The 23,184-nt window shown below is 46.4% G+C and overlaps 5 protein-coding genes and 1 non-coding gene across 16 annotated transcripts; 4 read left to right on the top strand and 2 right to left on the bottom strand.

The window, feature by feature from the left end:
- The first annotated feature begins 435 nt into the window (after positions 1 to 435).
- LOC123402824 (F-box protein SKIP1-like) lies at positions 436 to 2,947 on the top strand. The gene is made up of 2 exons (XM_045096816.1): positions 436 to 870; positions 2,135 to 2,947. Exons 1-2 carry the CDS (start codon positions 503 to 505, stop codon positions 2,706 to 2,708), a joined length of 942 nt encoding a protein of 313 aa, XP_044952751.1. The 5' UTR covers positions 436 to 502; the 3' UTR covers positions 2,709 to 2,947.
- Positions 2,948 to 4,167: 1,220 nt separating this feature from the next.
- On the top strand, positions 4,168 to 4,845 carry LOC123402728. The gene is made up of 2 exons (XM_045096715.1): positions 4,168 to 4,353; positions 4,471 to 4,845. Exons 1-2 carry the CDS (start codon positions 4,221 to 4,223, stop codon positions 4,695 to 4,697), a joined length of 360 nt encoding a protein of 119 aa, XP_044952650.1. The 5' UTR covers positions 4,168 to 4,220; the 3' UTR covers positions 4,698 to 4,845.
- Positions 4,846 to 5,129: 284 nt separating this feature from the next.
- On the bottom strand, positions 5,130 to 5,238 carry LOC123424044. The gene has a single exon (XR_006621535.1). It is a non-coding gene; the product is annotated as a small nucleolar RNA snoR113 (small nucleolar RNA).
- A 2,178-nt stretch (positions 5,239 to 7,416) lies between these two features.
- Positions 7,417 to 8,355, top strand: LOC123402640. Its single transcript, XM_045096610.1, has 2 exons — positions 7,417 to 7,751; positions 7,838 to 8,355. Exons 1-2 carry the CDS (start codon positions 7,613 to 7,615, stop codon positions 8,056 to 8,058), a joined length of 360 nt encoding a protein of 119 aa, XP_044952545.1. The 5' UTR covers positions 7,417 to 7,612; the 3' UTR covers positions 8,059 to 8,355.
- A 2,789-nt stretch (positions 8,356 to 11,144) lies between these two features.
- Positions 11,145 to 22,733, bottom strand: LOC123401835 (protein Rf1, mitochondrial-like). 2 transcript variants are annotated; one of them, XM_045095798.1, is made up of 6 exons: positions 20,474 to 22,733; positions 20,184 to 20,315; positions 19,958 to 20,103; positions 18,655 to 19,047; positions 14,284 to 14,349; positions 11,145 to 11,427 (listed from the first exon to the last, which is right to left on the bottom strand). In XM_045095798.1, the coding sequence occupies exon 1, from the start codon at positions 22,502 to 22,504 to the stop codon at positions 20,714 to 20,716; it is 1,791 nt and encodes a 596-aa protein (XP_044951733.1). In that variant the 5' UTR covers positions 22,505 to 22,733; the 3' UTR covers positions 11,145 to 11,427; positions 14,284 to 14,349; positions 18,655 to 19,047; positions 19,958 to 20,103; positions 20,184 to 20,315; positions 20,474 to 20,713. The 2 variants fall into 2 exon arrangements, with proteins under 2 accessions (XP_044951733.1, XP_044951656.1); XM_045095721.1 differs by lacking the exon at positions 11,145 to 11,427 and having other exon boundaries at positions 14,089 to 14,349.
- On the top strand, positions 15,545 to 17,496 carry LOC123402002 (putative protein ABIL2). 10 transcript variants are annotated; one of them, XM_045096439.1, is made up of 9 exons: positions 15,545 to 15,637; positions 15,741 to 15,823; positions 15,916 to 16,066; positions 16,146 to 16,245; positions 16,366 to 16,461; positions 16,552 to 16,600; positions 16,685 to 16,794; positions 16,953 to 17,056; positions 17,144 to 17,496. In XM_045096439.1, the coding sequence occupies exons 1-9, from the start codon at positions 15,545 to 15,547 to the stop codon at positions 17,318 to 17,320; spliced, it is 963 nt and encodes a 320-aa protein (XP_044952374.1). In that variant the 3' UTR covers positions 17,321 to 17,496. The 10 variants fall into 10 exon arrangements, with proteins under 10 accessions (XP_044952374.1, XP_044952441.1, XP_044952314.1 ...); XM_045096506.1 differs by having other exon boundaries at positions 16,549 to 16,600; positions 17,150 to 17,496; XM_045096379.1 differs by having other exon boundaries at positions 16,549 to 16,600.
- Positions 22,734 to 23,184: the final 451 nt, after the last annotated feature.

Below are 23,184 nucleotides of genomic sequence, written 5' to 3'. Positions count from 1 at the left end.
AGGAAGAGGAAAGTCTTGGCTAGCAAGTTTAAAGCCGCCCCATCAAGAAAAAGAGTAAGGCGTTTGCCATTACTTCGTCATTTCAGGGCGAGTCTCCATCAGTCGGTGTATCAATGGAGGTAAAATTTGACTTCTTTAGTTGTTCCCTTATTGAACTTGCAAATGCTCTTTTTTCATCAGGTAAAATTTGACTACTTCTAAAATAACTTATATTTAAAAACAAAGAGAGTACATCCCAATGTTCATGTACATTCTTTCTGAATTTTTTGAAACCTTTAAATTCTGTTTTCAAACTTTTGAGAAACAGGGGCTCCGTAGAGCTCGGAGCAAAGAAATGAGAAATCCACCGCCGGAGCACGTCGCCACGGGTGCGAGGTGTCGACAACACACAACTCTGGTGGAGAGCGGCACGGTCAAAATGGCAAATATCTACGGAGCTTTTTATCTTCTCCCAGATCCCCAAAGGGAAGGAAACCCGAAAAGAGAAGCGAGCGGAGGCGAGATGGAGATGGCGACGGGCGGCGAGGCGGCGCCGGAGGAGGGGGAGAGGAGGGACTGGGCGGACCTGACGCCGGTGTGCCTGGCGGAGGCGTTCTCGCGGCTGGAGCCGGAGGACCTGTGGCGCGGCGCTATGGCGTGCTGCCGCTCCTGGCGGGAGGCCGCGCGGTCCCGGCCGGCGCTCTTCGCCGCGCTCGACCTCGAGCCGGCCTTCGAGGCCATCGGCGCCGACGCCGCCGAGTGGTGGACGCCCGCCTTCCAGCGCCGTGTCGACGCCATGCTCCGCTCCGCCGCCTCGCTCGCCGCGGGGGGCCTCCGCGAGGCCCGGGTCCGGCACTGCTCCGACGACGCCCTCGCCTTCGCCGCCAAGAGGTTCGCGCAGCCCCCCTTGTTTGTTACAGCCTCGTGGTGGGGCGAGGCGGCGAGCTCGTGCGCCCATGGATGCGCTTGCTAGAATGAACCCTCCTCCTCTTGCTCGTTGCAATGAACTGAAAGTCAAATGATAGTTTGCCAAAAAAAACTGAAATTTAAGGCCGATGATGGGGCTTGTAAACTATGGGGCAAATATTATCCTATTCTCCCGATCAAGTATATGATCCACGACTATCCGTCGAACTTAACTGATCCCATGAAAAATCATAAACGCTGTCCATCCATGCTAAATTTTGTCGCCAACCCAACCCAACCCAACTTGTTTCATCCATCCTGGTTGTCTGAAAGCATTAGGAGGATGGGAACACCATCATGCCTGTGACCCTGCCGTGTTGGCCGGAGGATAACCACCCTTGCAACATGAAAACCAGTAACCACGCCATTGTGGCCATCCACTTGCTGTGAGAATTTAGAAAGTGGTACATGAACCATAGCAATGAAGTATAATCCACGACTATCCGTCGAACATGACTAATCACCAGGAAAATCATGAAATGTTGTCCATCCATGCTGAACTTTGTCACCAACCCAGCCTAACTTGTTTCATCCTGGCTGTCTGGAAACATTTATGAGGATGGAAACACCATCGTGCCTGTCACGCTGCCAGTTTTGGGGGTCGTCTACATTAGATTGGTGAACATCCCGTCTCTTTGTCCCTGCTTCTGTTAAGTATGATGAAGCTGGAGGTGTTTAATTCACATTTTGAGAAGATCCGTTGGCTACTTGGCTGATGATGTTTATAGGTTGGTTGGTGATGTTTATAGGCTGCTAGCTTCATTGATTACCATAGTATTGACTGTCGAAACCACCTCTGGCAACCTACTATGTTGTAATAACCCCTGTTTGTCACAAGAATGTGGTGTTGGAGAAATATACTTGTTTTGGACTGTTTTTCGCGTTTTGAGAATGTAGACCATAAAGCAAAGATGGCATTGAGTGGAAATGATAGATAATATTGTGCCAACTTGCATCTTAATGTGACCCCTTACCTGATGATATCAATCATAACCCTTCTGATGGCCCATAGTTGTTTCTGCGGCAATAAAAGTGTATATGGTCCGTTTCAAAAAAAAAAAGTGTACATGGTAACATCTACTTGCTTGGATTTGACATGTCCATATGTACTAGTAACAACTGGTCTTATCTTTTTGGCTTGGATTGGAAGTATCATTCCGAGTTTATTGATTCGTTCATTCATATGCAGCTCCCCCCAGCTCAGCATCCTTTCCATCCGAAGCAGCCCGGGCGTAACTGACCGATCAATGCTCACTGTTGCGTCCTGCTGCCCCATCCTCACAGAACTGGACATCAGCTACTGCTATGAGGTCTCATACAAGTCACTCGAGGCGATTGGCCAGAGCTGCCCCAACCTCACGGTCCTCAAGAGGAGCATATTCAACTGGCTTGATTCATCAGAGCACGCTCAAACAGTTCCAGCAGAGTATCTGAGAGCGTGCCCCCAGGACGGCGACAGGGAAGCAATGGTGATCTCGAGGTCCATGCCGAAGCTGAAACAACTCGTGCTGAGGTTCGCGAAACTGTCTGGCGTTGGCCTCAACTCGATCACAGAAGGATGCAAGGAGCTGGAGGTCCTGGACCTGTTTGGGTGCGCGAATTTGACGAGCAGGGGGATAGAGCAGGCCGCTGCTAACCTGAAGAACCTGGAGACGCTGGTGAAACCCAACCTGTACATTCCGAGGTCAGCCTTCCACATGGAGAGGTACGGGCACTGGCAGTTATACGACGAGAGGTTCCAGACAAATGTATTTCAGATATGAAAAGAACAACCCTCGTGTTCCCAAGGTTCGCCTCTTACCGACGATGGCTTGTACCGCTCGCTACTGTTATATATACTGTGTGTATGACAGGTGTGTTTAATTGGAGAACAGTAATATTTTGCCTTACCATCCTTTTTGCAAAATAAAATACATGGGAGATGGTTTTGCCTCCACTATTTGTAAATTTATGCGCGACCACATGTTGTGATAATGTATGCGTGGCACCTTTTTGTTGTCTATAGTTTCTGCAGCACAAACCTGGTAATTCTTCATCTTCTTCTTGGTTGGATAAACACCATCTATCTTTGTTTGTGTTGTACATTTAGACCCTTGTGAAGCTTGGCTTTGTTTGATTGATGATGATGATCCAAACCACCTTTTGGTAATGGTGGCCTTCATTTCTGTTGCTTCATGTGGAAGATGAATTCTTTTACGGGCGGATTGCGCACCATCATCATCCGGGCAGTCGGGGTCGCGATCTGGCATTCGCCTGAGAGCATAGACATCATATGCAACAGGAAAAGGAACACTTAATAGAAACTAGTTTTGCAGACAACACAAACCTACCCTGAAAAGAGGAGGTCCCTGCCTTCCAGTTCAGTCAGCGTGTAAGATCATTCTTTTCAGGATGACTACTGCTGCACCCAACTTTATTTTCCGAGGGGAAAAAAGGTGCAAACTTCTCATAACCCAACAAATACACTTCTATTTCCATGAGATTTTTTGTTTTAATGACACAGCCGTTGCCCTTGTTGTTTTCTACTGTAACTATTCTTGTGCAGAAAATGTCACATCTGAAAACTTGGGTCAAAAGGGCCATTCGCAGCTGGGTGAAAACTATGCATCTCAGAAAAGGCAAAGACCACATCATATCAGAACCCTTCTGATAGGGCCTTCCTAAAACAAAAAACACGCAATCTCAGGAAATCGTTTTTATATTACAGGCTTACAGCCTGCCTGTGTGTGGCCTAAAAAAAAGATCTTGTAGGCAAAAGTCATAATGGAATCTTGCTCTGCTCCAATCACATGCACGAAAAGCAACCAAATTTTCCCATGTTAACCCCAGCAGCAGTGGTGCCAAGTAGCACTGAAGCAAAAGATTTGGCACTGTTGCCTGTTTTAGTGGTGGTGCTAATCAGGCAATCAGCAATGGTATTATGGGAGGGAGAGTACTTAAAATCCTGATTATGTGAGCTAACAAAAGAGTGAGAGAACACAAAGCACCTCCAGCTCACAGTCACAACACAGTGTCTGGCCTAGAAAGAAAAAAGCTGAACCGTTGCTACCATGAACTTAACTTAACTTATGGAGTAGCCTTTTTTTCGTGCAACCGGCGGGAACTCTGTCTTTTCGTATAGAAAAAAAGAATTGACTATTATTAATAAGGAAAACTAGTCGAAAACCGAGGAGTAGCTTACTACCCAACCTCCAGGAGCTATAAGAGGAGCCTCCACGACACTCGCTCGCTCCACATCGAAGTTCCTCTTCATTGATCACCAGTCCCGCCTCAAGATGAGGAAACACACTCTCGCCCTCTTCCTCGTCCTCCTCCTCACCTTTGCCTCCCATGGGTCATGGTGTGCGAGAAGCGCCATGGCGCAGGAGGATGCGGATCGTCATCGCCATCTGAGGCCTCATCACAATGGTTGGTATTAAGTGTGCATCCATCTCATCTCCAATTTGCTCTCTACTTTCTTGATGGCATGCATCTCTTAAAACTATTCCTTGAATCACTATTTTATGTACCTTCCAAAAACCCAAGGCAAGAGGCTCCTGGAGATACAGACTCCCAGGAAGGTTGGGCACGCGGCAGGCGGGTCCGGAGGAGGAGGCATCAGCGGCGCCGGAGGCAGGAGCGGTGGCGGGGCCACGGACTCGAGGCCGCACAACAGCAAGAACAGTGGTGCCATGGCCCTGCCAGCTCCAGCGACCTCCGTCCTCGCGCTGGTTTTCACCACCGCCATTCTTCTCTCGGCTCTCAGCTTCTGAAATCTTATACTCATCTCGATTGCGGGCGTGGTACTAGTATGTGTGCACCGTTGCGGTTTCAGAAATTGTTTGCATATAATGCTTGTGGGTGGTTGTAGTATTTATCCTGTCTGATATGCTGTTTACTGGCCTATAGTATTTGTTATCATGTCTGTGTGCTTCCTAAATTGTTGAATTACTTGTGTGCATGCTGACTAGCCAGTGGAATCTATACTATTCATCAGTATAGTCAGCCAGCTCAAAAAGTTAGTTAGGGATATAAACGCTCGTGTCATGATCGTGCAATCATATCACTGTATGGTAATAATAAAAACAATCAACACAAAAAACATTACAAAACTGGGACAACCATGGAAGCAGGCAGCCATGGAAGAAAATGGAAGGAACTGCGAGAAGAACCACCAAAAGCTTTGGGATCTACGGTGAAAAATGGCGGCTCAGAGTAAAACCTTTCCCAAGATGATATCACATCACACTACTACCATCCCGGGACGAGTCGGGGGAGGCAGTCGTAAGACCGGCCTTTCAGTTTTTATCGCCGCACATCACCATTGCATTCTTACCAAGAAACAACAACGCAGTCAAAGAGATGAGAAAAAAGAATTGGTAAGAGAGAAGAAGCGACCACAAGAACACAACTGAAACCAATAAGAAACTGGGATGGGGGCCAAACTTTCAATCAGTGGAAACATCATTGTTTTCAGGATGACTACTGCTGCATCTAAATTTTTTTTAGGAAGAAGAAAACAAACACCCTCTCTATGATTTCATAAATCTCGTTTCATGATCTGTACAAACTTCTCATAACCCAGCAAATGCACCATTTGTGCAAGATTTTTTTAGTTGTTCTATTTTCTACTGATATAACTGTTCCTGTGCCATTTGTCGACCTAAGGAGCAAGGGGGCTTAGGAATTGAAAATTTAGAGACCAAAAACAGATGTTTACTCAGCAGATGGCTCTTTAGATTATCCGGGGAATCTGAAGGTATTTGGATACAGATTCTGACGAATAAGTACTTACAAAATAAAACCTTATCTCAGGTTACAGCGCGTCCTACAGACTCTCCTTTCTGGAAGGGTTTGATGCGGGTAAAGAATGCTTCCTTTCACAGAACCAGGTTCATCATAGGAGATGGTGAATTGACTAGATTCTGGAAAGATACTTGGTTAGGGGAGACGCCTTTAGCTATTCAATATCCGCAGCTGTACCATATTGCACAACGTCGACAAGCGTCCGTTGCTTCAATATTAAGTGAGACACTCCTAAATATTCATTTTCGTAGATCTTTACTTGCTGACAGATGGATTAGTTGGCTGCATCTTGTCAGAAGGTTGATGGACATCAACCTCTCTTACAGACCCGATCGTATTTAGTGGAAGCTGACTACGAATGGAGTTTTCTCGGTTAAATCTATGTATTTGCATCTCATAGATTCAACGCCTATTCCAAAATCCGCACATATTTGAAAGATCAAAGTGCCTCTTAAAATTAAGATCTTCATGTGGTTCGTCCACAAAGGAGTTATTTTAACGAAGGACAATCTTGCCAAGAGGAATTGGAATGGGCATCCTCGATGCAGTTTCTGTCCTAATAATGAAAGTATTCAGCACCTCTTTCTTGATTGTCCTATGGCAAAGTTGGTTTGGCACTCGCTGCACATTGCTTTCAATATCACTCCTCCTAATAGCATAAACACGTTGTTTGGGATGTGGCTACAGGGGGTTGATACTCTAACTGCTAAACTTATTCACGTGGGAGTGTGTGCATTATTGTGGGCTGTTTGAAACTGCAGGAATGACATAGTGTTTAACCGCCGACGTGATTTCAACTTCTTGCAGGTCATCTTCAGGGTTACCGCACTGATCCGCACGTGGTCATTACTCACCCCTGTGGATCTCAGGGAGCCTATGGTTACTGGGTGTGTCCGTTGGGAGATGGTAGCTCAGGGTATCTTCAACCGGTTTGGATGGCGTCGCATTAATTGGATAGGTGTTTAGTCATCTAGATCTATTGTCATCGCCGGTTTTGGACGCGTATGGCGTCCTGTATCTTTTTATTTCTTATTTTCAGTTTTTCATGAATCATTATTGTACTCAGCTGAGACTTGAGCTTGTTTTAATATATGGCCATATGCATCTTTCGGTGCAGAGGCCGGGGCTTAGCCTCCTTTTCTAAAAAAAAAATGTTCCTGTGCAGAAAATGTCGAAACTTGGGTTGAAAGGACCGTACAAAATTCAGCAAAAACGACATCTCAGAAAGGCAAAGATCACACCGTATCACCTGATCGGACCTTCTTTTCATGGAGTCAGTAACCAAAAAATCACCTTCCTTTCGTGGAGTCAGTAACCAAAAAATCAATCTCGTGAATTTTTACATTATAGCCTGCATGTGGCCACAAAAAAATCTTGTAGGTTAGAGCTGGCAAAAAGTCATGGAATCTATGCGCTGATCACATGCACTGGAGAACGATCAAATGTTCTGCTTGCCGTGGCTTTTGCTTTGTCCCTTCTTATCCCCCCAGCAGAATCATCGGTCGTGCCAAATAGCACCGAAGCAAGAGATTTCATACTGTTGCTAATTTTTGGAGTGGTGCCAATCCACAATAGTATTAAGCGAGAGTACTAATCCTGATTGTGTGAGCTAACAAGAGTGAGAAAGGCACGCAATAGTATTATATATGAGAGCACCAATCCTGATTTTGTGAGCTAACAAAAGAGTGGGGAAAGGCACAGCACAAAGCACCTCCAGCTCACAGCACAGCATCTGCCCCAGAAAGAACAAAGCTCAACTGGTGCCACCATGAACTTAACCAGTGGAGGATAGCTGCTCTCCAGCCTCCAGGAATTATAAGAGGAGCCTCCGGCACACGCTGCGCACCGGAGTTTCTCTGTCGGTCACCAGTCCCATCTCAAGATGACGAAAGGCGCTCTCGCTCTCTTTCTCCTCTTCCTCCTCGCCTTTGCCTCCCATGGCGTATCGTGTGCGGCAGCTGCGAGGAGCGCCATGGCCGAGGAGGATGCAACACATCATGATCCGAGGTCTCATCACCATGGTTGGTATTTTGCGGTGCACCGATCTCCTCTTTTGCCAAAATCTCTTGCAAAAGTATTCCATGAATTGCTGCTTTTCACTTTCCAGAAGCCAAAGTGGGGAGGATACAGACTGCCAGGAAGGTTGGGCGCGTGGCAGGCGGCTCTGGAGCAGGCAGCGGCGGGGGGAGGAACACCGGTGGTGGCACCACGGACACAAGGCCGCACAACACCAAGAACGGCGGCGCTGTGCCGCTGCCGGCTGCGGCGACCTCTGCTCTGGCGCTGATCATCACCACTACTGTCCTTCTCTCGGCGCACAGCTTCTGAAGCACTGATCTTGTAGTGTTGCAGTTCCAGAAATTCTTTGCCTGATGTTTGTCAGTAGTATGTGTTTACTGGCTAGTCTCCATCCTGTCTGTGTATGTTCTTGAATTACTTTGAATGATGGATTCTGCAAGTCACATAAGCATCCCATGTTTGTTGTCAGTAAAACAAACAGGTATTCAGGGATCTACATGTTATGTTGACTAATGACTAACCAGTGGAATCAAAACTGTTCATCAGTGTAAGCAAGATATATTCAGCCGGCTCAAGAAGTTAGATGTTTTGCTCCATGGATTTAAACGTGTGTTTGTATCATCACCGTGCAATCATATTTTCCTTTCTCTGTATTACTCTCTTCGTCCAAAAATACTTGTGGATAAAAATAAATGTATTTAAAACTACAAATATATTTAGATACATCATTTTCATAAATTTTTCCGGATGGAAGGAGTATATCATATACAGTAGTTCGGTAAAAACAATCCCATCACGTTGATCCACGTGTTAAAATAATAACCAGGACCACCAAAAGCAACCCTCAATAGAAAATTATAAGAAAATCAGGTCGACCAAAGAAGGAACACCAGGCTGCAATAGTAATACCTGAAAAGGAAAGAAAAGGCGAAACATGCCGCGACAGTCGACCATACATTTGATCTCAGGAGCTCCGCATTTGCCTAAAGCACAAAACAATCCTCGCGCGCACGCACAGTGCATAAAAATACGTGCCATATTCAACATTTGCCACGGTTTGGTTTGGAAAGCTCTAGCTGAGAAATTTCTTCTCTCTTTTGCTGGCTTCTCACCGGTTTCCTCCCAATCTGTTACCATTTCTCCAAGCAAGTTTGCAAAATCTGAAAATTCATCCAGGAGTAAGTTTGGCACCCCCCGCCAGTGGACAGTAGAAGAAGATACTCAAGGTACATACTGTTTCTTGCCTATCTTTTTTGTTCAGCTATGCACAAACATGCATGATAACACTGCAGATTACACAAACTACATATGGTGTGCAGCAGCTGTGACAAGCACAATCCCCTAATAATAAAGCGCGCAGCGTTTCTAGCGTACATCGCCATTTTTTTTTGTAAAAACACCCCTCGCTTTTTGGTATTCAACCCGCAGTCCGTTTTCAAGTTAAAAAACGAATTATTTTTTGCATTTTGCAGAAAACCACCTGATGTTTCAGATAATCAACCCGCAGTCCGGATTTAAGTCAGAAAACGAAGCTTTTTTTTGCATTTTTCTGAAAACCCCTTGATGTTTCAGGTAATCAACCCGCCCTCCGTATTTTAACAAAAAAAACCTAACTTTTCAGTTAATCAATCCATATTTTATCTAAAACAAAATTATTCATATCTTTTAAACCGTAACTCCAATTTTAACATGTTATATATAAAATTTGATTAAAAAAATATGTAGAATCTAAATAGGATGTTATTTTTAGCTGTTGAATACTTCTTAAATATTATTTTTGATGCAAACTTAATCTGTAGTGCATGGTCCTTTTTTCTCTCTTTCCGACGACGATACGAATTGCAATAAACATCCATTAAATTAAAACCAAATTGAGAGTAAAGAAAACATCGTTAACAACACATGCGCACCTTTGGAAAACCTTGTGGGGAGAAACAACATATTTCTCATCTTATTCCGAATGACTGTATATTCAAACGCGTTTTCATTGTGTGAGCATGTAAAAACATATTGCGTTCAGATCATGTGTTATTTTCTCTTCCATTGCAATGCACGGGCTCTTTTGCTAGTCAATTACAAAAGTATCTTTTGCTAATCAATTACAAAAGTATTACATGAATTGCTGCTTTTCACTTTTCAAAAACCCAAGGGGCAAGGATATAGACTGCCAGGAAGGTTGGATGGCGCCAGACACAGGGCCAGGGACGAATTTAGGGAGACCCCCCCGACAAATTGATTCTTCTACTATGATTGTGATTGTTGTAGGCAATTTTTTTTCTTCATATGAACTTTGCGTCCTCCATAAACAAACTTGCTCCTCTATGCATGAATGCTGGCTCCGTCCCTGCACAGGGCAGCACAACAGTGGCACTGCCGGTTGCGGCGATATTTGCTTTGAAGCACTGATATTTGTCAGCATCAGGCCTCAGGTTGTAGGCGGGGCGGGATGCGGCTGCCCGCCGAACAACGAAGCAGGAGGCTACGTTTTTAGCGGCCACCGCAGGCAGCCCGCGTCATGCCGCTTCACTTTTGGCGGACAACGCGGCAACCCGCATGAACCCGCCATATGCGCATAGCAGAGCATGATCCCCACATGCATGCATGGGTGCAGTCGCACGACAGCATTGTACTGCTGGTGTTGCCGAGTGCTGTGCTATGACATCTATCATGCCGATTCCTGCTCATCGGTCGCCATGGTCACCATGGCCTACTCTTTCAGTCTGGTGCATATTAACTGCTTGTCAACAATCCACTAATGCATCCTCAAACTTCACTGACACCGGCGAAGACTCACTAGCATAAAAACCAAGAATCAAAACCGGCAAGCGTTGGCGGCGGCTCTCGGTCGCGTCGACTTCCGTTTACGAGCGCTCTATCTGGTCTGGTGGTGGCGGCGTGCAGCGCGAGGCCGGTCGAGCCTGAGCACGGGCGAGGCCACGAGCCTGAGCGCGTGCGCAGCGCGCGTTAGCCCCGCGGCCCGCCGCTCCGGGTCGGACCGCTCGGTGGCCGTGACCACCAGCAGCAGCTGCGGCTGCCGAAGCAGCTCCAGCGCCGGCGGCGAGGGAAGGACGTCGTCAACTCCGTCGGCGAGGGAATAGAGGTAATTAATCCCGTATCCAATCCACATGAATAGCGACCGGAGTTGGGGACCTGGACTGGGATTGGCATAGCTCCGATCCTTCCTACGATGGCATATGCGGGATATACGAGACACCCGGCGGACGAAGCGGTCATTGCCGTCTGATCCCGCTTGTGCTGATGCGGCCAGGTCAGTGATGCGTGCTAGGCTTTTTTTGCGCGTTGCGGCTTAGCGGGCAGTCCCGCTCGCCCTGCACCCCTAATCAGGCCGTTGTGTGTATTGGTTGATCTCCATCCTGTCTGTGTAAGTTCTTGAATTACTTCACATAGACATTAATAAGGAAATTGTTTGTTTCAAGTCGGTTGATGTTTCGCATCGCGAGCCGTGCGATAGAAACCGATCCTGCGGTGTTTGTCTCACCCGCGTGCAGCTCCTAAGCATAGCATGTGGGGCCCGCCCACCTGCTCCCATGGTGGTCAGTCATTGGTTCGTGCCCCCCAGTCCGGTTCGTGTCTTGGCGAGCACAACCGCGGCAGCAGCAGGGCCTCCTTTCTGTAGCGAAGAACATCGCTGTCTTGAGGAGTCGCGTGGGTGTTGAACTGAACGAGATCAGGAGAGAAAACGTGAGCCGCCTTGCTAAGATTGAACGGCCATCAGCGCTAGTTCTGACGGCTATTTAGTTGGAAAATCATCCAATTGATTTATAGCAGCCATCCATTAATAATCATGGAATGAAACTACTAACCATCTGCTTGTTGTTAATAATCATGGAATGAAACTACGAACCATCTGCTTGTTGTTAATAATCATGGAATGAAACTACGAACCAGCTGCTTGTTGTTGTTGTTGTTTTTGCATGGTCATCCCCTTGTTTGTTATCAGCAAAACAATCAGATGTGCACCCCAAAAGTTCCTATACATGAAAAGCAACTGGCAGACTGCACTCAGGGATCTACAACGTTATGTTGACCACCCAGTAGAATCTAAATTGTTCACCAGCGCAAGAAAGACAAGATGTATTATGTCTTGCCCCATGGATCTTACTTTTGCCTCTTCATATTACTGTGCGGTAAAAACAATCAGCGAAGAGAACAACCATGGCAACAGCAAGGCATCGAGAGCAAGGACGACGAGAAGGAGCAGAAAAGCTTGGGGGTGATCAAGGGTGAAAAAAAGGCGGCGGCGGCGGCGGCTCAGAGTAAAACCTTTCGCCGAATGATATCACATCAGGCTACTACCGTCCCGGGACGGCGGCCGTCCCCGGAGGCAGCCGTAAGACCGGCCTTTCTGTCTCTCCTCACTGCCGCACATCGCCGCCGCGTTCGCACCAGAGAAGATACAACGAACACGATCGGCCGAACGGGGAAGAAAAATGGGATCGAAAACCAAGAAACGCAATCGAAACCAAGAGGACGGAAACCGGGTTCATGGCGGCGGCGGCGCCGCCGCTACGAGATACAGAGGAGGGGAGGTGTTGGTTAGGGGCACCGGGAGCCCTAGGTTTATATATAGAGAGCAGCTCGGCTCGGCTCGCGTCCGCCTGCTGCTGGGCCGACATGCCCGCCTTCCCCCGCGGCCCATGGAGGTGGGCCGGTATGTGCTGTGGCATTCTTTCACTGGCTTGGCTTTGGTTCTTTTTCTCGTTCGTCCACTCGATGTCGGCTTTTCTTTTTCTTCTTTTTTGTTTTCGCTCTTTTTCTCGTGTGGTTTTCTTGGTTTCGATTTTCTGTCTAGGTTTCCTATTTCTAATATTTTTATCTCCTCATAACCGTTTTTTCTTCTGTTATTTATTTATTTATTATGCACCTTTTTTTACGCGTCAACGGCAGGAGCTTACACCTACCGTTTTTACACATTTTGTTTTTAACGGTTTTTGTAATGCGAAGTGAACATTTTGCTTTAGGAGCTTTTTCTAACACAAAACCGACACGTAGGCACGTTGCGTACAAGTAGTACGTAACGTAATCAGAGAGCCGGTTGTTTCTCTCTGTTCAGCATTTGCCACGGTTTAGCTTGGAAAGCTCTAGCTCGGACATTTCGGGGCTGTTTGGATCGCTACCAACAAGTACCCTGCCAAAATATTGGCGTTGACTGAGGACATGGGGATTGCGGCCAAAATTTTAGACCCATCCAAATTTTTTGGCTGGCTGTTCAGTTTTTACGCCAACTTCCGAACGAGCCGCGGTGGTCGCCAAATAATTGGCGAGCCCCGATTTGGTAGGGCGGGCGCGGGCGCCGACCAAACGGCCCCTTCTTCTTTCTTTTGCTGGTTTTTCCTCCGGCGGTTAAATGCATGATATAAGTAAGTTTAATCTGTTAAGTGCCATTTCTCCAAGCAAGTTTGTAAGAACTTGAAAAATCATCTAGAAGTAGGTTCAATCTCTGAGAGCAACCACGTGGAACATTCTGAGTACATGCATGATGAGTTGATGGGATTTTTTCACTGTTTTGATCCTTAAGACGTAAGTTCATCACATAACGAACTCGGTTCGAAAGTATTCCACGTTTTGACCCTTTTGGAAACGACATAGTCCGTGGCGTTGCAGGCCTTAGGTCAAACGCCAGTCTACTGGACGTTGCAGGCCTCATGTGCAACGCCAGTCTACTGAACGTTGCAGCCCTTAGCAGAAACGCCAAGGGGGCTGGCGTTACAGACCAAAGCAGAAACGCCAAGAGGGCTGGCGATGCAGACCAAGCAGCATGCCGTGGGCTGGCTGGATGTCGTCGCTGCATTTCATAGTGGGTCTGCAACGCCAGGACTGTTGGCGTTTCACAATCGGCCTGCAACGCCACATTAGACTGGCGTTGCAAGAAAGAAAAAACGCCACGGAAGACAGGCGTGTCACTGTAGGACAGCAACGCCAGCATTGTTGGCGTTTCACAGTGGGTCTGCAACGCCACGGTAGACTGGCGTTGCCGAAAATAGAAAACGCCACGGTAGACAGGCGTATCACTGTAGGGCAGCAACGCCACGGTAGACTGGCGTTTCTATGTGCGTCTGCAACGCCACAGGCTCTGGCGTTTCAAAAAAGGTCAGATCGTGAAATAGTTTCAGTCAGAGTTCATTCCGTGAAATACTTTCATCCCAGGGATCAAAATCGTGAAAAAATCCGAGTTGATGGCACCGCAGACATCACAGTACTACAGAAGGTACCTACTATTCTTTCCCAGTATCTACTCTCCCGTCACATAATACAACACTCCTATATTATGGGACCGAGGGAGTATTTTTGAAGTTCAAACTTTTTAAGAATGAGAAAACAAGGAAGATTTGCAATTTTATTGCAGAAACAAGTACGATTATTCAAGCTAGTTGTATCCATGGGCGAAAAACATAAAGGGTGGAGCATTTCTGAGTTTGCTTGATCAAGGCTAAAGCCGATGATGTCCCAAACAGAGGAAATCCATATAAAAACATAAAGGGTGGAGCACGAGAGAATGATTCACCGCCCTACCTCAAGGTTCTTGCTTGGAGTTGAGCCTATCCATATGAAAACGCTTGTTCTGGATCTTGTGGGTACCTGCACACATTTTTTAGTGAAAAAATAATGTCAGTAAGCTGCACACACAGAACAGCTATGGGGTTGTTGAGAAGAGTATCTTTAAGTTTGTGATTATGACGCGACCAGCAGTGTGGTGTGGCGACTCATGAGGAGGGCCCATACTCATGGCGCAGAAATGATGAACATGCATGCACAAAACATATCTTCTACATATAAATAGCTAGCTAAGACTAACTTATTTCTCTTAACATGCAAGTATGCATGAGAATTTTCATTCTACCATGCTATTTATATTTAAGAAGATATGAGAAAATATTTGACAACTGTACAATATCAAACACAATAAATCATATGCATTTTCAGTCTTACTTCTCAGCATACAACCGGAACATTTCCACGACGACGACGTGCGGGGTATCATCTAATAGCGGAAAGAAAAGAATGGAAACGAGCCTCCGGGTCCAGCATCCCAACCAAATCCCACCCTGCCTACATCGCACAGTGCGAGCCAAATAGGCATTTTAACCGACTGGCTAACCACCTCGGCACTGGTGTGATTAAATCAGTGACTAGCCCTACCAACTTCACTCCGCTCCGCAGTGCCTGTCCTCCTGTCACCCCTTTGCTGACTGCTCCTTGCTGTAGATGAATGGACCAGATCCCCATGGGTACATGAGACCTGCTGATAAAGTAACTAGGCAAGTACGCAGGACCATCTCTGCTCTCAATGTGCTGCATATGCAGTCAACATCCAGCAGAGTGAGTAGAGGGGTTGTTATCACCATAGTTACCTGAAAAAGAGGGTTCATGTTGCCTTAATTGCCTTAATTACCTGAAAAAGAGGGTCTCCTGTTTGTTTGCCTTGCCTTGCCATGAATGGCATTATTTATATGTAGCTGTTTCTGCCGTTGCCAGGCCATCACCATAAACTACTCTTCTGGTATCAGTCAAATACCTGTCGTGCTAATGACATGCGGCCTTCTTCCTCCTCCTCCTTAACCCATGCATGCGGCCTTCTTCCTCCTCCTCCTTAACCCATGCATGCGGCCTTCTTCCTCCCAGCTGGTTGAATCCGTCACCATGATCCATGGGTGCTTCCCCTCTTGTGCGCCACCATCGCCATATAATATCATGGACTCACAACCGGCTTCCTGATCAAAGAGGACTTGACCTGAGAGAGGCAGAGGAACAGAGGGTTAGTTAGAATTTACAAATGGTGGAAGCAGCGGGGCCTTTCCGGAGAAGGGGCGGCACCATGGAGGAGGTGCGGATGGAGGAGGCATTCATCTTCTCCGAAACCATCAAGGTCAGTTCACCCTTCAAATTACGCCCGTGTTTCTTCTCTTCCCCTGCAACCTCAAGACTCTGCTTGGACATTTTCACATCAGCAACAATCTCTCTCCATGCAGGATCTCAAGGCGCTGCGTCCGCAGCTGTATTCGGCAGCAGAGTATTTCGAGCTAGCCTACGTGCAGGAAGCCGGGAAGCAGGCGTATGTCCTACACCCATTGCTTCCTCCTGCATGCTCCACATGATCGTGTGGCTAGTCAGCAAGCTTCCACCTCATTTTTTTCATGCACACAGGGTGATGAGTAACCTCAAGGAGTACGCTGTGAAGGCCCTCGTCAACACCGTCGATCACCTAGGGTCCATATCCTTCAAAGTCTCCAGCCTTGTCGATCAAAGGTTCGACGAGGTGGCCCAAGCCAACCTGCGGGTGTCCTGCATCCAGCAGGTTTTAGTCAGTGCCTCCTAAATTCAGCAGTGAATCTCCATGCAATATGCCTTCGGATTAACGGAGCGGTTGGTTTCAGAGAACTCAAGCGGTCCAAGCATGCGTGAACAGAGAAGGCCTGGTGCAGCAGTCCTTGGTGATCCCCGCTCCAAAGTATCACAAGAGGTACATCTTACCAGGTAAGCAGCCATGAGATGTCTTGTGCCTTTCCTGTGGCTCTGTTTTCTAGCTTGTCGGCGCATTCGAGACGCAAGGAAAATGAATAAGAGTCAACTTGGGGATGCCTTAAGTGATTTCAGCAGGGGGTGATTCAATTCCTAATGCCATGCCCAACTTCAGCGCGATGAACAAGGTCAAGAACAGGGCTACCACACAGATGCATCAGGCCTTCAGCGGTAAGGATCTGTGATCCATGAAAAATGGCGGACATGTATTGGATATCTTCAACTTGATTTTGACCTGAAACGCCTACGTGTTGGCAGCAGCAGCATCCGCAGCTCAAACAAAAAACAAAGACAAGCAAGCTTCATTCCGGTCAGTTTCAGTTTGCAAACTACAGAACAGCTTGGGTTTTTTACTTTGCAGTTGAGCTGCCAAACTGAAAATTATCATTTGCAGCAAGCTCCGGTCGATTGCCCGTGCACCTTCTCAGAGTGCGCGATCATCCTCTCCAGCACAGCATCCGCGCTTCGTGCCACCTTCTGATACTGCAATACCCATCAAAAGAGGTATAGTAGTAATAAGTTCAATAGCCGACGGCTGTATATGAGTGTGCAACACTTCGATATCCCTGAAATGATTACAGGGTTACTCTTATCTGCTAAAATTTATCAATTAATTAAATATAGCAATGTTCCATGGCCAATCTTGTTTCTGCTTATAACAGATAAAAGATCGGATTCACCAATTTATTCGACGACTCCGCTCACAAGGTCTGGGTCACTCTCAAAGAAGTCATCCTTGCTCAAGACATCAAGTGTCAGGGTCCAGGTAAATCAAGCTGGCTTGTGAACACAAGACTACCAGGAATGACATGCCTTACAATGCTGACACAATATATATTTCATGCTGCTGAAGATGCAGACAACTTCAGATCCCAAGAGATTGGTACCGCTGCGGTCATATGCTGATAGGTACAATGATGATTCCAAGGAAAGCGAGCAGACTCTGAAGAAGAGCAAGAAGTTCCTCAAGTCGCTGCTCAGTAGGCGCAAGTCTGGAAAAGAAGAACCACTGCAGGATAGTGTTCCTTAGGCAGTAAGGGATGAAAATTTTCACAGGAGTGTCCGTTACTATCCTCAGTACCTAGTTAACTTTGTATGATTCCTCTTAATAGTAATTGTTGTTTATGTTTGTTCATCATTTGAATGACGGTGCTTAAGGTGAGCCCTGGCCCTGGAAATGACTTGAATTATTACTATTTTGCTCGAGAGCTAGGTGTGCTGGATGATGTTGTTGGATGCATGTATCGGGTCAGGCATTAACCTTTTATTGTCTCTTTAACAGAACTCACGTTTTCATGTTACATCAGCAGTACATTAGTTAGGCAATGCATATTCATCAAGTCAGGCAAACTGTGGCTTTTTATGTTCTATGCAGTTTGTCTATGCGCAGATTTGAGACACTCACATTGCTATTAAACTGGTACTCCTTGACACTTGATGGATGGCTTGTATTTTCTAGAAACGGGTACGATATTTTGGATCACAATTTACCTCTAAAATCTGCCTATGACAGTGGATCATGATGAACTGGCTCATGGTGTGTGACAACATTCTTAAAAGTGCAGAAAGGATGGATGCACCAGAAATTATGCAAGGATCAGTTTTTTCTCTGTTCTGTCTAATGCTTATACTTATTCAGTACATATCACCATCTATGCCTATGTTTTTGCCCTCGATGCCGTTGCCTGGACTATGGTCTACTCGGCTACTCCGCCTTTTGACTTTCCCTCCCATACTGCTAGGTATTATTCTTTTGTTCCTGGCTTTTGTTTATACAGTTGCCTTTCCCATCCATGGCTCGCTAAATTTAATGTAACTGCCCCCACCCATTGCGATTCCTGTGTTCCTGGTTTTTGCTATGCTTTATTTTTGCCATTCCTTTCTATCTTGGTTGCTGATTAGTCATGCCCTCATACAAGGAAGATAGGTTACATGAAGGGTCACTTGCATGTCAGTTTACACGGGGATCTGAGGATTTGGTGAGTAATTCTGGAGTTTGCTTGGTTCAATACCAGCGCACCAAATGGTCCTCCGGGGAATTTCGGGAAAATTGGGAACGGCATGTAAAATACTCTGTGAACCACGTTAATATTTTCCTGCCAAATGAGGCCTGAAGGTGCATACTGTTCTTGCCTATCTTTTTGGTTTAGCTACGTATACATGCATGATAACACTGCGGGTATCTTGTACTCCCTCCGATCCATATTACTTGTTGCAGCGACAAGTAATATGAATCGGAGGGAGTACTACAAATGGTACATACTATTGCCCATCTGTTTCTGAAGATCAAACTTACTAAGAATGAGAAAACAAAGTTCTGCAATTTATTGCAGAGAAACAGGTCCATGGAAAAAAAATCCATACCAAAGCTTTGGAACTCTTTTCTATGGCCGGTGGAGGAGTGCATCTCATCTGACGATATCCAATTATTCAAGCTGTGCAAAACATGCACATAGCCCTGTTACACCTGATCTTGGGCCATATAGTTTGGTACCAGTCTGGTAGAGCGAATTCATGATGATTCCACCACTTAATTCGAACTCCAACACGGGGCTGTTTGCAGGTACTCTCTTCAAGGTTGTGCAGTTTCAGACTGATCAACAAAGACATATGCCTAGCCACCCACTGCAACACTCTTCCTCACGTTCACATCTCTAATGCGCCGAGCTTTGGTGATTCAGCTGCTGTTCAACTACAGCTAAAAACATGTCTTCTACAAAGTTCTGGTGGTTAGGGATAGTCTTGTCCTGGTAATTCCTGCTGGCAATATTCCACAGTTAATATTTAGCTCAGAAAATGTAGGAAATAACTCGAAGTGCATGCAAAATATCTTCGATTACAATTCATATAAATACCCTGAGAGGTTTATGTTCGCAACGAATATATACACATTTCAAAATATCTTCCTTGGCAACCTTGCTCTTTTTCTTCCACCCTCAGCACTCACCCCTCTCCCCACTCAACACCTCCCCCCCCCCCCCCTAAAATTCCCGTGAAGTGAATCCAAGCATTCTCGAACTAAATATTCTTTTGTCAGCCAGAGAGAGAGATGTATGAAGTTAGCTATCTCATCGCACTCGACAATTTGAATTACTACTATGTACACCTCTAAAAGTAGCAAACATGGCAGATGTACAATTAGTTGCTAAATACGAGTTAGCAACAGAAACCTGACTGTTATCGTATTTCTTCTGCAGCCATTTCTGCTCAAATGTTGTGGGACTACTACTGTTTTAATGCAGCTTACAGCTAAACACTATGAACGGCAGCGTCAGATAACAGCATAAAAGCGTTTCTTGCATAACCATGGGCAGAACTTAATGATTAATAAACTAAAATTCTGCTACATAATGGCTGAATCCAAACTTGTATAGGCTGCATACAACTATGCGACTGAACAGAGTTCTCTATGAAACCAAACTTTCAGTAACATACAAGAATGAAGCCTTTTCCAGGGCCCTCTAATCCACCACGATTCCATGCAAACTCAGTTTACATCCAAGTGACGATGTTCATCCAAGATTGGGAAGAACATAAGAACGGTTTGCCTCCAACTATTTTCCGATAGCACAAGGTAAAAAAAACTGAGATCCGAAGAAGAGGAGGGGCCTGAAGAAGGATGGGTATGGTGGAGGAACTTGAGATAGAACTTGCTGTGAGCGCATACCTGAAGAGGGGAAGTAAGTACAGCGCATCAATGCAAGGCTGGTGGTGGCGCCTCATCCCTCTGAAAGTGCATAACCCGAGGTGGTGTTGGCGTCCTGCAGATTGAATCAGAAGCACACACCGGTGAATTCTTAGCCATACCTTTACCTACATCATGAGGAAAAATAGTTGAATCTTCAGTGAAGTAGTGAAGCAGATAGAAATCAAACTGGAAATAATTTTCTCACCTGTATGTAACAAGCTCCACCAATGGAACTGACAGCATAGAGTACAGGAGACTCTGGCATGAGCTCGTATAACTGCTAACTCAACATAGCATCAGCAACCTCAGACATGCATTCTTCAAGAACCCGTTTGTCCTGACATAGAAAATATAATCTTCAAATTAAGAGTAAATCCACCCTCGCATGCACAGCAGACCACTGACAATGACATTGCTAAAAATGCATTCTTACGAAGGAAAGTGACTGTTTCAAAGGGATAAAATCTCAGGTGTCTGCTAGAAAAGATCGTATACCTTCCCAAATCGCATCAGAAGTCATTTACCCCCAAAATTCGAACCAGTCGTGTTAGACTACTTGGTCTACCTTTCCTTGCCCAACAAAGATTAAAAGATCCATAGACATTACACATTCTTGTGACTTTGACACATCACAAAATGAACTCAATAAAATATTGAAGGTACAAAGCAGGCCATTAAGATATCTTGTACTGGCAGGAGGGCCTTATGGCAAGAAAAGAGTTGAACTGTGCTTTCTCAGGAGTTCGTCTCATGTGCAATGCGACTAAATCCACCTAAAAAGTGATAATTTGCAGGAAGTAACTTGATGGACTCCCGATGTTTCCCTTTCCTTGAAAAGAGAGACAACAACAATGAAGTGGTTGAATCTTCAAGTGAGATGATCTTCCCATCAACTTTAGACAAATAATTTCCGGCCTTGGCAATCTCACCTTTTTCCAACAACCTTCTGATGATATCATTTACAAGATGAGAGCTGGGAGCACAACCACTCTTCTCCATCAATGAAAACATATTGTCAACTTCTTCCACTGATCCTTCTTCTAGAAGATTGTTTATCCTTACGTTGTAAGTATAAGCATCAGGCACCAACCCACTGGCTGATACTGCAGCAAACAAACATTTAGCTTCTTCTCTTCTCTGAACCTTGTACATGTCATTAATCATGGTATTGGGTGTTGTAATATGGAACTTCACATTCATTGCACCTAATCCCTGGAACATGGTGGTTGCTTCGCCAGCGCAATTATTTTTACGAAGTCCTCTAAGAATTATAGTGTATATGGAAGCGGTCACTGTTATTCCACTTTTGATCATCTGATGAAACATATTCTTTGCAGCAGCAGTTCTCCCAGCACCATATAAACCATCCAGCATGATGCCATATGTCACAGTTTTAGGTTTAACTCCCTTGCACGACATTTCTCTAAATAGAGCCAAACCATCATCGATCCTTCCATTTTTAAAATAGCCTTCAAGAAGTGCACTATAAGTAGAAGCATCAGGCTCAATTCCAACTGATACCATGGCATCAAGCACTTTGAATGTTTTATCCATCTTGCCGACTGAGCAATATCCATCAATCGGTGAACTAAACTTAATGCCCTTACATGTCACTTTATTGGGCTGCGCACCATTACGAGCCATCTGCTGAAAGACTAGCTCTAACTTGTCCATTTCTCCGGCCTTGCACAATGCATCAATTATTGTGTTGCATGTCACCACACTTGGCGCAACCCCTTGCCGCATCATTTCATGGAATAGATGGCGTACCTTGTCTATTTCGCCCTCCTTAAAGAAGCCACGGATGATTATGTTATATGCCACCACATCAGGAAGGCAGCCTCCTTGTTTCGCCATCATCTGGAGCAGGTCGAGTGCCTGCTGACTCATGCCATTTTCACACGAGCTTTTCAAAACTATGGAGTATGAGATGACATTAGGCACACAGCCCAGCTCGGGCATCCTGTGAAGCAGTACTTTCACAGCCTCGTCTGTCCGTTTCGCGCAGCAGAGGCACTTGAGGAAGGTGGTGGCGACGATCTCGTTTGTCTTGAGGCCCGTCCTGAGGAAGCGGCCGAATAAGGAAAGCCCTAGGTCCGGGCGATGCACGCGGCAGCAGCAGTCCATGAGGATGCCATAGGTGTGGACTGTGGGCGCCGCCACATGCGGGCCGGCTTCTTCTCTGCACACGCGGTTGAAGAGAGCGACGGCAAGGGCGGGGCCGTCCCTGATGCAGGCGGCGGAGGAGGTGGCACGGGCGAGGGCGTAAAGGAAGCCGTTGAGGGAGCGCTCGGGGACCGGGGTGGCCTGCCGCAGCAATTCGTCGAACAATTGGTGTGCGTCTTCCGGGCTGAGCGTCCCTTCGCGAACACGCCCCGTGGCCGCAGCAAAGGCGTCGCGGAGATACCGGGAGCGTGAGGGCGGCGATGTGGAGGTGGAGGAGGAGCGGCGGCGGAGGAGTCGGAGGCGGGGGATCAGTGTGGTGGAGGAGGAGCTGCCGCGGGGGAGGAGGCGAGACATCGGCATCGGCGTGGTGGAATAGTGGCGGAGGCGGAGGGGGGAAATCGGCGAGGTAAAGGAGCGGCGCAGACCGGACTTGAGCTAGGTGCAGCGGGAGGAAGAACGGCGGGGTAGGCGGCGTCGGATGCGGCGGGACATCGGCGGCGGGGACGGCCGTCGTGTTCGCTCGTGCGCGGTGGAGTGTTTGGCGTGAGTCTTTTGAGTGGGCCCCGTCACTCAATCAAGCAGCTGCCTCCGATTGTCTGTGATTGATGAGATCCCACGTCTCGAGTCTCCACTCACCGACTCCAATCTTTTCTCAAAGCGGAGGCAAAAAAAATTGCATCATCGATTAATTAAAAAAGAAAATTACCTGGTTCATTTATGAAAAATCGGGGAAAAATCGATACAAATACCCCAAAGCTGACTACTCACAAATCATAAAACACTACGACCACTTAGACAACCTGTCCAATGTTTCCAACACCTAACAACCATTGCCGAACACCTATACAACACATCCAAACCCGCAACACAAACTCAGAAAACGAAATCCACGGCGATGACACGAGAACAATAGCACTATCCATCATGAATCGTGGACGCCTTCCCTTTGGCGTTACACTTCTTACTGTTGCTCATGTTTGATTCCTCCTTCAAGAAACAACCATCAGCCTTGTTGTAATTGCGGACTTTCAAGAAACAAC

Source organism: Hordeum vulgare, chromosome 1H, assembly GCF_904849725.1.
Source record: "Hordeum vulgare subsp. vulgare chromosome 1H, MorexV3_pseudomolecules_assembly, whole genome shotgun sequence".
Lineage (NCBI taxonomy): Eukaryota > Viridiplantae > Streptophyta > Magnoliopsida > Poales > Poaceae > Hordeum > Hordeum vulgare.
This window is presented reverse-complemented; position numbering and strand designations above follow the sequence as displayed.